The sequence below is a fragment of the Kogia breviceps genome, chromosome 4, assembly GCF_026419965.1.
Source record: "Kogia breviceps isolate mKogBre1 chromosome 4, mKogBre1 haplotype 1, whole genome shotgun sequence".
In the NCBI taxonomy this organism is placed as follows: domain Eukaryota; kingdom Metazoa; phylum Chordata; class Mammalia; order Artiodactyla; family Physeteridae; genus Kogia; species Kogia breviceps.
In genome coordinates, this window is record NC_081313.1 from 130135087 (window position 1) to 130150035 (window position 14949).

Consider the following 14949-nt stretch of genomic DNA (forward strand, 5'->3'; position numbering starts at 1 on the left):
AGCATTTCTCTTCATTCTTAAAACATTTTCTTTATCTTAAGGTACTTTAGGTTCTGCATGCCTTGTTTCCTATCTTTTTACACACAAAATGCTTGGGTTTCTCTGTGGCTCTAGCAATACCCACTGGTCATATGCAGAAATTAAGATATGTTTTCAAAAAACAAAAGCTCATTTAGCATAATGGTTAAAATCAGAATATTTGAAATCAGTTCTAGATTCAAGTCCTGGCCCTGCCACTTACTACCTGAGGACCCTAGGGAAGTTAACTTCACTTCCCTCAACCTAATTTTATTCATCTATAATATAAAGTGTGGACAGTTGTGTGGATTAAATGGAAGGAGTGTGTGTAAAGCACTTAGCATACTGCTGAACACAAATTCTCAATACTTAGTATTAGTTGTTGATGTTACCATATTACATCGTAAACATTAATTAATTAATTAATTAATTTATTTTTGGCTGTGTCGGGTCTTTGTTTCTGTGTGAGGGCTCTCTCTAGTTGTGGCAAGCGGGGCCCACTCTTCATCATGGTGTGGGGGCCTCTCACTATTGCGGCCTCTCAGGCTCCAGATGTGCAGGCTCAGTAGTTGAGGCTCACAGGCCTAGTTGCTCCACAGCATGTGGGATCTTCCCAGACCAGGGCTCGAACCCGTGTCCCCTGCATTGGCAGGCAGACTCTCAACCACTGCGTCACCAGGAAAGCCCACATCGTAAACATTTGAATTTTTTTCCTTAAAAGAATTTTATTTCTACATTGACTGCCTTTGTTAGGTAGAGAGAGGAATTTAATGTTATAAGAAAAAAATTCTTCCTGCCTTTTTATTTTTTAACTTAAAGGTCTTATATATTGGTAAGTTTGTGTTTTCCCTTTGTATCTGATTGTCAGTTTTACCAGATACAATCCTTGACTCACATTTTCCTGCCTTGAGTATTTTAAATATGTTTCTCCATTTTTATTCTGGCATAAAGTGTTGCTGTTGAAAAGCTAATAATTGCCTCATTTTTTTCCCTTATGCCATTTGCTATTTTTGCCCAGATGTCAACAGGATTTTTTTCTTTTTCTTTAAATCCTAGTAATTTTACTAGACCATGTCTTGGAGTTGGTCATTTTAGGTTGATATTCTCATATACACTGTGCTCTTTCAGTAAGTAGCTTCAGATCTTTATAATTTTTATTTATTTATTTATTTAAAAATTTTCTTTATTTAATTGATTTATTTTTGGCTGCGTTGGGTCTTTGTTGCTGTGCACGAGCTTTCTCTAGTTGCAGTGAGCGGCGGCTACTCTTTGTTGCGGTGTGTGGGCTTCTCATTGTGGTGGCTTCTCTTGTTGCAGAGCACAGGCTCTAGGCGCCTGGGCTTCGGGATTTGTGGCTCCTAGGCTGTAGAGCGCAGGCTCAGTAGTTGTGGCGCATGGCTTAGTTGGTCTGCAGCATGTGGAATATTCCCAGACCAGGGCTTGAACCCGTGTCCCCTGCATTGGCAGGCAGATTCTTAACCACTGTGCCACCAGGGAAGCCCATATGTTTTTAATATTTGATTTGTTCCCTTGCTTTGGTTTTCTTCTTTGGGGACTCTTACTATTTGTGGGTTGGATCTTCTTTGCCTATCTTCAGTGTTTTCTGAAGTATATTCACTTTTTCTCAAATTAAAAAAAACTCTTAATTTCTTTCTTATTTTAAAATTCTTTCCCTTTTCACTTCTGTTTCTCTTAAATGCATTATCTGTTGTGTTTATTTGCGGCTCTTATATTCCTTTTAGTTTTGTTTTAATTTCAGGAGTTAATTTTTTCATTTTGTTTCTAATTTTTTTTGAGGTGTGATTGACATAACACTATTTTAGTTTCAGGTGTATAATGTACTGATTTGATACTGGTATATATTGCAAAATGATCACCACAGTAAGTCCAGTTAGCATCCATCAATATACATAGTTACAAAATATTTTTTTCTTGTGATGAGACCTTTTAAGATCCTCTCTCCTACCTACTTTCAAATATGCAGTACAGTATTATTAACTACAGTTTACCATGCTGTACGTTACATCCCCTTCATTATGGATTATAGTGTTTATCATCAAGAAGCACACATCTTTTGTGTTGCTTACAGCTTTTTCCCTGAATTCAATCTTGTCTGATCTTACGATCATGAATGTAGCTTTCTTATTATTTATCTTTGCTTGGTAGCCTTCCCTTTTATTTTCAGTCTTTTCTGAATTACTTTATATGAGATACATCTCTTTTTAAAAGATCTTAATTAGATTAAAATTAAAATTTAATTTCGATTTGCATACCATAAAATGCACTCCTAGATTTTTATATGTAACTTGTAGTTTGATTTTCTTTATTAGCCAGTCTAGGAGTTTTTCTTTAATGGATGAGTTTAGGTCTTTTTTTTTTTTTTTTGTGGTACACGGGTTCCTCACTGTTGTGGCTTCTCCCGTTGCGGAGCACAGGCTCTGGACGCACAGGCTTAGCGGCCATGGCTCACGGGCCCAGCCGCTCTGCGGCATGTGGGATACTCCCGGACCGGGGCACGAACCCCTGTCCCCTGCATCGGCAGGCAGACTCTCAACCATTGCACCACCAGGGAAGCCCTAGCTCATTTTTATTTTATTTTTTTTTTGGCTGCTTTGGGTCTTCATTACTGTGTGCGGGCTTTCTCCATTTGCGGTGGCTTCTCTTGCTGCGGAGCATGGGCTCTAGGCTCATGGGCTTCAGCAGTTGTGGTGCATGGGCTCAGTAGTTGTGGCTCGCAGGCTCTAGAGCTCAGGCTCAGTAGTTGTGGTGCACAGGCTCTAGGGTGTGTGGGCTTTAGTAGCTGTGGCTCGTGGGCTTGGTAGGTGTGGCCTGCGGGCTCTAGAGTGCAGGCTCAGTAGTTGTGGTGCATGGGCTTAGCTGCTCTGCGGCATGTGGGATCTTCCTGGACTAGGGATTGAATCCGTGTCCCCCACACTGGCAGGTAGATTCATTCATTCATTCATCCATCCATTCATTCATTCATTCATTTATGGCTGTGTTGGGTCTTTGTTGCTGCGCACGGGCTTTCTCTAGTTGCAGTGAGTGGGGGCGTGCTTCTCATTGTGGTGGCTTCTCTTGCTGCAGAGCACAGGCTGTAGGCTCATGGGCTTCAGTAGTTATGGCTCGTGGGCTCTAAAGTGCAGGTTCAGTAGTTGTGGTGCACGGACTTAGTTGCTCCGCAGCATGTGGGATCTTCCTGGATCAGGGCTCGAACCCATGTCCCCTACGTTGTCAGGCGGACTCTCAACCACTGTGCCACCAGGGAAGCCCAGCAGGTGGCTTTTTATTTTTATTTTATTTTTTATTTATTTATTTATTTAATTATTTTGTGGTACGCGGGCCTCTCACTGTTGTGGCCTCTCCCGTTGCGGAGCACAGGCTCCGGACGCGCAGGCTCAGCGGCCATGGCTCACGGGCCCAGCCGCTCTGCGGCATGTGGGATCCTCCCGGACCAGGGCACGAACCCGTGTCCCCTGCATTGGCAAGCGGACTCTCAACCACTGTGCCACCAGGGAAACCCGGCAGGTGGCTTTTTAACCACCGTGCCACCAGGGAAGTCCCAGCTCATTTTTATTTATTGGTATATGTTTGGTTTTATTTCTGTTATCAAAAGAGCTGTTAGGATTTGTTCATATGGCTTTCTTGCCTTTTTATGTCATTCACTATATGATCCATTATTATTATAGTTTCATTTTGTATGTGTCCTCTGATTATTTTCAAGCTCTACATTTTTGTCTTGCAGGCTCACTTTTTAGTTAATAACATGTATACTTAATTTTTTCTCAACTTTTCATTTAAGATATTAATCCTGTAAGAAAAGTAGAAAGAAATAGTCCAGTGAACACCTGCGTGTCATTCTGCTAGATTCAGCAGCTGTTAATATTTTGCTGCATTTGCTTTATTTCTGCCTCTGTGTACATTTTTTTCCCTATATATTTGGAGGTAACTTATAAACATATGATTCTTCATCCATAACTACTACTTCAGCATGTATTTCTCAAGAACAAGGACACTTTCTTACTTAGACACAATACTGGTATAACTTCTGTTGATGTGACATCTATATGGAGTCCATATTTAAATTTCCCCAGTTTTTTCAGTAATGTCCTTTATAACCTTTTTGTTTGTTTTTGATCCAATTAAGAATCATGAGTTGCATTTAGTTGTGTCTTTTTTTTTTTTTGTCTCCTTTAATCTAGATCAGTCTCCCAGGCTTTTTTTCTTCCATAAAAAAATCCAGGTAGTTGATCTTGTAAAATGTCCCAATATTTGAATTCATCTGTTTGCCCATGATTAATTACAGTTAAGTTTTCTTGGCAAGAATACATTGTAGGTTATATATCCTTCTCATTATGTCAATCAAGAAACAGTATCAGTTTGTCCCATTATTGGTCAGGCTGATTTTTTTTTTTTTTTTTTTGTGGTACGCGGACCTCTCACTGTTGTGGCCTCTCGTGTTGCGGAGCACAGGCCCCAGATGCGCAGGCTCATTGGCCATGGCTCACAGGCCCAGCCGCTCCGTGGCATGTGGGATCTTCCCGGACCGGGGCACGAACCCGTGTCCCCTGCATCGCGAGGCATATTCTCAACCACTGCACCACCAGGGAAGCCCGGTCAGGCTGATTTTGATCACATGATTAAGGTGGTGTCAATTCTGTTTTTTACAGTATCTTTTGACTTCTAATGAGCAATTACTGCATAGTATTTTTCTGCTTCCATCTCCTTTAATTGCTCATTTTTGTATTACATTTAAAACACATATACCTCTGTTACGTAAAATCAATATATCAAATATCTTTGACCTCAGCTATAGAGGATGAGGAAGACGAAAAAAATCAACATACCTGCAGTGTCTCCCACCTTTCCTTCTTCTCTTCCAAGTTTGCTTATTTATCTACTTTTCTTTAAAATGAAGAAAAAGGAATGTAAAATTGATCCAGTCATTATAAAAATGAATGAAAACATCCTTCAGGTTTATATTTTCTTCATGTGGGTGAAGCCCATCCATGAGATGTAGTGAGGTTGGAGCAGTTGGAAGAGACTGCTGGTTTGATCCTTCTAATCTTGTAGGCTCTGATTATGGTGGGTAGAATTATTTTCTGGGCTGCAGTAGCAAATGGCAGAACACTTATCTGGGACCAGTGTCTAGCTGAGAGTCACCCCTGACACTCAGATTTTCCTACTCCTCACCTTCATATGTGTCTTAAGTGTGCCTATTATTCTTTTCTTCAGGTCTCCCAGTTGCTGGGCAAACCTCAGAATTTGTTAACCAAGTGTTAGAGAAGACTGCGGAAGGCAATCCCACCGGAGGCCTTGTAGGACTAAGGATACCAACATCAAAAGTGTAATCAGCCTCATTGGACCACTGGTCAGAAATGTCTGTGTTTGTCACGTTATTCACTGTAAATTTTCATTCTGTTTTGCATGTCAGTTTAGCATTATGTAAACCTTTACAATTAGGTTACATTGTTTTAAGAACTGAGTAGCATAAGTGAAGCATGATCCAAAATACTTGATTATTACATTTTCAGAGCATAAACCGTTGGTTAAAACTGCTACTGGCATCAGAATTGAAACTCCTCCTACATTTAAGTAGATGTTTAGATACAGATTACAAAATCTGTTAAAGCAAAACATTTTGGAAGAGTGAAGATAATTGTAAATGCCAAATATTGTGGCAGGTTTATGCTCTGAACCACACAAAAAAATTGAGGAAGCATTTTTTTAAACAGTCAGTTTAGATTGTTTTTAGAATTATTGCTTTTTGTTCTAATTTTCCACAACCATTAATCTCACTTGTACATGGCACAACCCAGCACTCATGCCCACGTGCCATATTAGATGTTCATTTTCCGAGCTCAATATGGTATATATAAATATATATATAAATATATATATATATAATGTCTGTGCAAGTAAGAAAAAAAAGCATATTCTTTGTGCCTTGTATTTTGGGGAAACTATAAAACTGGTAATATTTTGTATGATGAAAACCCTAATGAGGAAAAACAAGATATATAGATGGAAAAATTATGGGGTTTAAATGTTTTTTTGTTCCAACTCTTTTTCAAATTTTTTGAATGTATATAGGACTATGTTGAAATGTAGATATATGCCACAGAGTCTGTGTATTGTATAAAAAACAAAACAAAAAAACAAACAAAAAAAAGATGGCTCTAGAAAACTCATATTTCGGTACTTGACCGGAAGAAGACAAATACTTGCACATTATTGCGATTGTTTTATTTTTTGTACCAAAGACAAATGCAACTGATATGGCATACTGCCAGTCTAAGTAAAGTTTTGCACAGCTTACATGATACTGTATGAATGTATGAAAAAAAAGGAGAAAAAAAACTGAAAAGGTCAGGGTTAGGGATCTTACTGAACTGTGAATTTTATTTCTGTTTGGGTCCAATTATCTACAGAAGGAGCATCCACACATACAGATATTATTTTGCTGTTCCTCTAGTTCGCTTCCATAGTAGATAAGTTGGTGGCCATTTAGGTGTCTATAATAGTCTTTTTATTTCTGCACTTATTGTAGGAAATTTTAATATATTTCATTTTAGTAAGCTATTGGTAAAATAGTTTTTGACCTTGAAAATTAAAGTTTATTTAGCTTATTGTAGTATACTTCCACCAAACAACCAAAATACAGATTATTTTTATTGTATTATGTATATATATGTAAAGACAGAAAAAAGCTAAAAATATCTAATTCTTTAGTTGCCACTTTTCCAATTGATGTATTATTGTGCATGTAATATTTTCAAAGATCAACACAAGCTTAAAACAAAAACAAAAAGATTTATAGATTTTTATATTTTTGTACAGGTATTTTCAAACTAGCTTCTTCAAACTTAACATGTGACTTATTCTTCTTCTATAGTTTCTAGAACTGAGAAATATTAACACATTTAGTTTTTAGGTGCTCTTTTTTGTTCACATAAAACAGCTTCATTAGTCAGTGTTTTAACTATGTTAAAGCTTTACCTCTTGATGAGAAATTTCTTATGTCAAGGCAACGTTATAAACCTTCCCTACAGATCTTTCCGTCCTGTCTCTCTTACTGTTTTATTTTCATATCTTGTGTTTTGAACAATGAAAACTGATAGCTTAAAAGTTATACCTTAAAAAAAATCCTATTTAGCCAGAAAAAAATACCAAAAATTTCCGACCTAGCTGCTGGGAAAGTATCTATTTCTCTAACTATTTCTCCATTACCCCTTGGAGAATTTATTTTTAATTATATTTTGTCTATACAGTGTGTTTCCTTTCCTGTTATTTTCTCCCTCCCCACCACACTTTCCCATTTGTAAGTGATAGCACATGAAGCTATAGCTTATAAAGGTTTGTTTGATTCTAAAACACACAGTAACAAGTGAGCAATGTTGCTTTCATGCTTCTTTGACATTATGAAAAAGAAACTCCAAGAAGGATTGTCTTAACACCTTAGCTGAACTGTGATGCACAAGATTACCCTGTGTGCTTGGTGGAAATGTACCTGGTTAGTGCATTCACACTAAACAGATAAGCTTAGTTCTAATGGTTTAATAGAATGTAAGTTTATTGTTTAAAGTTTTTCATTTTTAGGTGGGAGAAGGCAAAGCACAGGTTTGTAACTTGGCGGTATATGAAGTTTTGACAGAATGTGTCTGGGAAATTGAAACATGTTCCAAAATATGGCAGTTTTGCAATCAGGTGAAAAATCACTTCATGATAGAGATTCAGCTGATGAGGTTTATAAAATTGCCCCTTTTTAGCTGCTCTGTTAGGAATTCTGGTTTTTTATACCTTTTTCTTGTCTGCAAACCAGAATTTGATTTTTTGGTCTTGCATTTCAAAAAAAGACTTTGAATCTGTTTAGTAGATTCCATATCCTTGCATTTCAGTGTTTTATATGTACTACTTAAGTTAAATAGGTAAAAGCTTTTAAATAGTTGAGCTTTTTAATGTTGACACTTTATTTTGTACCTATTTATATATGTATGTATATCTTAGAAAAGCACTTTGTTAAAAAAAAAATTGCATTTTATATGATTCCTGCCATTTGCTGCTAAATCTGGGCTGGTCAGAATGCTGCAGCGATACTTGATCTAAATAAAAACCTGGCAGTAAAATGTAGAGTGAAAGTTAAATCCTCTTGCTGTTTTAACTTTATCATAAAGATGACATAGGCAAGCTGTGCAGCTTTACATTTTAACCAGGGGACTCTGTGGCATTTAAAACCGTCTAGAAATGGTTGTACTTTAATGCCAGTAATAATCTGCTTCCTCTATTGTCATTAAAATATATACGTTTAGTGTATCACACAAACAAATCTTATAAGGGTAACATAAAAACCCCAACAATTGTACGTGTTCTGTTTTTGAAAATTGTGGCATGTATTTTTGGGTGAAGATCATTAGAGAAGAGCTCTCTAAAGGTTTTCTGTGTTCATACATGGTATACAGAAGCTCATAATGAAGTCCAGAATCTTACTTTAAGTGAAGGCATTGTGAATTCACCTCAAATAAACCCATTGTTCCCAAAGCAATTATAAACTTTGACTCTAGTACTACTATGATTTAAAACAACAAAAAACGTTCTTCCTCTTTTCAGATACACTGGATTCTTTATAGAGTTTGTCTCCATATGAAAGCATGCTGTCCAGTTGTTCTTGTTAAGATCTTGTCTGAGTTTTGAATTGGGTGCCACACTTTTTCAGTCAATATGATTGCTTGTTCTACTGTACCATGTACGATTCTTGTCCTCTCCTATATCCTTCATGACAGATTATGATGTGGCTTTATATTGTGCCTTACTTGTACATTTAAAACAAAACATCTTCATTCCCTTTCACTTCCTAAATCTTTCACTTTGACCTTTTTGGTAAGAGAATCAGAGCTATTATAAAAACATCATGAAGGATTTCAGATGGGTATGGTTTCAAATTCCCTCTCTTTATTGTTATTTTATATTTGTATGAAAGACCAGTTTTGAATGGTCTTTGAATATGAGGGGGAGAGATTAGCAGTAATTTCACTACATCCCTTTTTCCTAACTTTCATGAATTTGTCATACATCTTCTTTCTGATGCTTGACTTCATTTGCTCCTTAGCAATAGTCTGCATTTAAAGAAAGGTATGTTCAGTTCATCAGCTTGAAATTGACTATTTTCATTTTTCCAGAATTTTTTAGGAGAAGAGTACTCATTTTGTTTGTTTTATAAAACAGATGACAAGTCTCTTTAAAAGAAACAGAAGTACAGTACTTTTGAAATACAATGCTGTTAGTTTGGATTTCTTTTTTTATATATAATATTCATACAATTATCTGATGTTTGCCTTCATTAATAAAGCTGTTAGTTTATTCACCAAAATGTCAAGAATGGATGTGCTTTTCTTTATTCCATACATTTAAAAATATTTTAGCTGCTAAGAGTTAGTTAACTTTCTAAGAAACGAAATCAAGTTGCCTTCAGCAGGAATTAACAAAAACTTATGTTCCCTTTCTTTATATAGTCTTCCTAAAATTCTGTTCAAGTATTTTCTAGTTAATTATGTAACAGAATGTTAGCATCTCTCCAAATCTTGAAACTTGAATTTTGAGAACGCATTGAATTATGCTTTCAGTGTTAAAGTTTCAAATTATCCTTCTAGTGAAGTCTTTTGTGGAATACCATTTCCCATGGAACTAAGGCCATTTCCACAACTTTGCACAGAACTGCAGTCTTGTTCTTCCCTCGGATCATGACAAATAAGCCTCACACAGTGCCGTAATACTTGTGGATTCTTTTGTAATCTTTGTAATCTTAATAAGGGCATTATGAGAAGATGACTCCATGTTTTTTTAATATTTCAAACACATTGGGATGTAACCATGAATGTCAACTGTAGGAATGGTTGTTTCGTTTTAAGGAATAAGCATGTTGGGGGAAGATGATGAAAATGTACTACTGACAGTTTTACACTTCCATAGACAAGTGGGATTATGTGTTGAAGCATAATCCTTGTGCTTAGTAAACTGACTGAAATTGTAGAAATTAAACCTAGGGACTGAATTATGCCAAATTGCCATTTTCCTTTAGAAAAGAGAGATTTGGGGGTAGTGGTGAGGGAATAGAACCTTAAAACTACTTCCAAATAGTATTTTGGAATTGATGACTTGGTGACTAGTGAGGAACGTCAGAGTTGGGTATTTCAATGTGCCAAGTTCGGGTGAACTGAGTTTGCCTCTTTCATAACAATGTAAACACAATGGTGTAGTTAATTAAATTATGGGTGAATGTGAGCGGGACTGATTACTGTGTCTTGCCCTTCGCCCTTTGTTTTTTTCAGAACCAAATAACAGAAATGTATATGTGTGTACTGTATCTGCCTTTTCACCACATTTTTATGACACTGTATTCCACTGCCTGCTTTTTTTTTTTTTTTTTAACCTTCTTTCCCTAGGATTTGTCCTATAACTTAGCATTTGTGGTTAACAGTGATACTAGGGCTGACTGCACATAAGACGTCACAAGAGAAGAGCGGAAGGGCAAGAATTCAAAGTGTTTGTTCATACAATGTGGCGACCTCTTTTGCATAGTTGCGTAGGATCCTGTTTGTAATGCTATCATAAATATTCTGTAGTTTTGTTTCCCCCTCCCCTAACTGGAGCTATGAAACTTTTTATTGGATTCAGTCTTGTCTGTTGTCTAGAAAGAATTTTATCTCGTTGACGCATGAGCTGTTTAAAAATTATTCTATTAAATGTTGGTTAATAGTTGTGCAGTTTTTCTTTTCAGAAGAAAAGGCAATTCAAACATTGCCTTTGTTTTCTGTCACCTTCCAACCCCTCAGCACTTCTAGTCAGATACAGATTCATCAGTGTATGCAACATCCTTTGTAATTTAAAATAAAAAAAGATGAAAAGAAAAGGTTTTGAATTGTTTGCCTCATGCTTTCGTCCTTCCTTTTTCTGTTGCTTTTCTGTTGCTTTCCGAGGTGATCATCCACCCTTCAGAATAACCCACTGCAACAAAATTCCAAACTAGAGACAGCAGTGAACTCTTGACCACGCTGCCCCTCTCTTGGTGTAGTGTGCAAACAGCTAACATTTTTTTTTTTAACACTTTGGGCTGCTTTTTCAATACTTTAGTTAAATTTAGCTATTACGTAGAATTATTCATTGACAAAAACATTTACGTTCTTTATAGTTTAGAGCATAGTTTAGTTTATCCTGATTTCTCCTCCTTGATTCTTTGGCCAAGCGATTTCCCTGAGGGAAAGAAGGTATTTTGAGTCTCTCCTGACTTAAGCCTTTGTATATGTTTGTGTGTTTCATAATTCTAAGTAGGTCCCCAAGCTAGGCTGGGCATATACATAGAACTGTTAAATCAGGGGACCCGAGTAAACACCACCGTAGCAGTGTGTTCCTTCGGCCAACAAACATTTGTTTAGCACTTTTCTCTGCCAAGACTTGTGCTGCGTACTGGCCAGGAGACTAAAGAGACCGCCAGTAACGTTTAGTCTGCTGAGGGAGGCCACGTGTGAACAGGGCCACAAAACAACACAAGAGCTGTTAAACACGCAAAGGGTTCTAGGTACGTTACCACAGAGTCATTTGCAAGGACACTGGTACCACATCAAGTGGGGTATGTTAAGAGAATTGACAGGCTGTGTGTGTGACATCCCTGGTCCCTTGAAGAAGCCCTTTTTGCTTCATTTGAGTGACACTGAGGCTGTGAGGAAGCTAAGTGGGCCTAGCCTCTCATGGACTGGTTCTGCTTCAGGACTTAATGTCACAGGAGCCTCTATCAGAGTCTAGGCACTTTAAGGAGCTGAGTGAGCCAGCCCTTCCAGTATAGCTCTTAGGAAACTAACCCTTCTGTTAGGTAGCACCCAGTGAGATGGGCTGTCCAATTGTCCCTCGTTGCCCACATTGATTTCAGAACCAGGAGAGCACCTTAGAGAGAAAAACATTAATTGGGAAATACTTTAATATCCCAGCTGAAAGGTTCAGAATAGGAAGAAGGCATTAGAAAGTCCTAGAAGGCTAGGGTGGCATTCATTAAGCCCTTGCTAGGTGCTTTCCTATTAGGGAACTCACCTGCTGCTCTCTGTGGCCCAGTGAGGTGGGTGATCATGTCCATTTTACAAAAGAGACTAGACCCAGATGCAGGGACTCACCCCAGACCCAGCTTAGATGATACAGAACTCCAATTCAAATGGCAATCTGCTTGCAGCACTCAGAGACAATCCATACTCCTCTGTAAGGGACCTGGCCAAGTCACTGGTAATATTTGGATGGATGTCTGTGTAAGAGGGAGATAATGGGCTTAAGGTCTGTAAACCAGAAAGAACTAAAGCCAGAACCTAGTAGATGCAGTAAACAAAAGCTAGTCTCAGGATCAGTAGGTAAAGGTCACAGAAGCAAAACAGCATTGGCAGTAGTCAGTGATGGGGAGTGCGGGTCACCAAATTGTATATCTATCCCTCAAAGATGGCCTCTAGCTGAAGGCCTTAGAGTTGAGTTTTTTTTGTTAGGATGGAGTATGTTGGAGGGTGGAGAAAAGAGGAACTATGTTTTCTCTAATTGCCTCATGGAGATGCAATTGGCGACTCTTGGTTGCAGAGGAATTTCCAGCAAGAAGCATGATGGGAAAGGGGCTCAAAGTCACGTGGGCCGATCTACCGTGTGCAGAGTTTGGGTTTCTTCAATGTCCTGAACAGGGAGCTTCTACTTGAGGATCCAAAACGTTTGACCTGAAAAATGTAAACCTCAGTTTCTTTAAAAGGTTTTAATCTTAAAATGTCTCCAGGAATGAACTTAACAGAAAATGTACAAGCTCTGAAGAAAACATTAAAATACTATGAAGGATACAGAAGAAGACTTGAACAAGTGGAAAGATAGACCAAGTTCTTGAATAGGAACAGTCAACGGCATAAACCTGTCAGTCGTCCTAACTTAAATGAACAATTCAGTGCCATCCCGATAAGACATACCAATACGATTTCAAAAAACTAAAGTTCACATGGGGAAAAAAATGGGATGTTCAATCCTAACAGATATTAAAACACATAAAACTAATATTAAAACAGTGTCATTTTGGTGAATGAATGAATAGGCCAACAGAATAGAATGGAAAGTATAGAAATAGATTCAGATGTATTTATATTTAATTTATATATTATAAATATATAAATTATTTATATATTATTTATATTTAATTTATATGGTAAGTGTGGCATCTGAAACCAGTGAGAAAAAGATGGATTGTTCAGAAAATAGTGTTGGAACAACTGGGTAACCCTCTGGAGAAAGTAAACTTGGCTCTGTATCTCCCACCATAAGCCAATACATATTTCAAAATGGGTAAAGATCTAAATGTAAAAATAAAATTTCAAATAAAACTTTTTTAAGGCCCCAAACACCATAAAATCCAAGTCAAAATCTGTAGACTAAGAGACAAAGCTCATTTCTAAGGGAAAATCCTCCTAATATCTAAAGAACTCTGGGAGCTGATATGAAAAAGACTGACAACCTAATAGAAAAATGAGCAGATAGTAAAATAAATACAAGTAGTTCTCAATTTCATTCATGATAAGAGAAATGAAAATTTAAAGATGGCATTTTTCACTTAATCAGATTGGCAAAAATCCCAGTGTTAACACACCATGTGTACGAGGCCGTGAGAAAGCAGGCATTTGTACCACATTGCTGGTGGGAGTGTAAATTGATATAACTTCTATGAAGAGCAATTCGGTAGCATGTATCAGAATTTTTAATTGCATATATCCTTTGACCTAGCAATTCCATTTGCTCTGGGCAAGTCATTATCTCTCTGTGCCTGTTTCCTCATCTGTAAAAAGTGGATAACTCTACCTCACAGGGTTGTTGTGAGAGTTAAGTTAGAATGATACACATAAAGCACTCAGTACAAAGTACCTGGCACAAGGGAAGTGCTCCACAAATGTCAGTAATATAATAGCAGTCATGTGCATTGCATTCTTACCATGTACCACATTATTACATTGTGCTTGGTGCTTTTTATGTATTACCTCTTTTAATCTTTCAGTCAATGCTGTGATCACCAGCGTTTAGCCTCTGAAGCAGAGATGTGAAGTGCGTTGTCAAGCAGGATTCAAACCAGGGCAGATGCCCAAACCTGCAATATACAGCCTTTTTATTAGGTGCAGTGGGGTGATGAACACCTTAAGGGAGGGTGTTCCCTCCAAGGCTACAGATCCAAAAAGAGCTTGAAGAATCCAGGAAGGAGACAGGGCTGTGTGGGGTACCTGATGCCCTTGAGGTCTAGCTAAGAAACTTGGACTAGTTAATAAGAAAAATACAATGAAAGAGACTCCATCTGTTGAGGGTCTGTTCTTAATTATTTCCATCAAAACTACGCCAGTGAGGTAAATTTATTAAATCCAATTGTACACAAAAGGCAACCACCAGGAGCCTGTGAAGGGGTGTAAGCTGGAATGTGACTTGATCAGTTGTGCGTTTTAGAAAGATCCCTTGGACCGTGGGCTGGACTGACAGGAAGTACCATAGCAATCTGCCTTGAATTCCATACATTTAAAAAAGTAATAACAAGATTTGTCATTTTTTTCTTTCACTGCACAATTTATATTCACTGTAGAAAATATGAAAAATACAAGAAAGTTTAAAGAAATATTAAAAACTGTTAATTCCACCTTCCAGAGACATCCCAATTGATACTTTTCCTCCAGTCTTTTTCCCCCCTCTGTGCAAAAAATATGCAGTCATTAGAATGACTGATGGGCGGGAGATGGGGAGAGGCCCCCTGTTAAAGCGTTGCTGATAACTTCCTCCTCTCTTTCTCTCCGTCTTACTAGGTCCACACCAAGAGGCCGACTGATTTTTCCCACGAGTCCGGCAAAGTCCACACGACTCGGCGCTACCGCCCTCGCTCGCCGCAGGCTGGTCTCTAGGGGG

At 37.8% G+C, this 14949-nt stretch overlaps 1 protein-coding gene across 3 annotated transcripts in view; it reads left to right on the forward strand.

Moving 5' to 3' along the window:
* The window catches only part of CREBRF (CREB3 regulatory factor), a 68134-nt gene extending 53215 nt beyond the window's left edge, over positions 1-14919 (forward strand). For 2 of the 3 annotated variants that reach the window (XM_059061697.2, XM_067031888.1), the window contains one exon: positions 5251-5454. In XM_059061697.2, coding sequence (XP_058917680.1) covers positions 5251-5366 — 116 coding nt within the window. In that variant the 3' untranslated portion in view covers positions 5367-5454. Of the gene's footprint in view, positions 1-5250; positions 5455-14849 lie in introns of those variants that run through there. The other variant, XM_067031887.1, reaches the window with a different exon arrangement.
* The last annotated feature ends 30 nt before the right edge of the window (positions 14920-14949 follow it).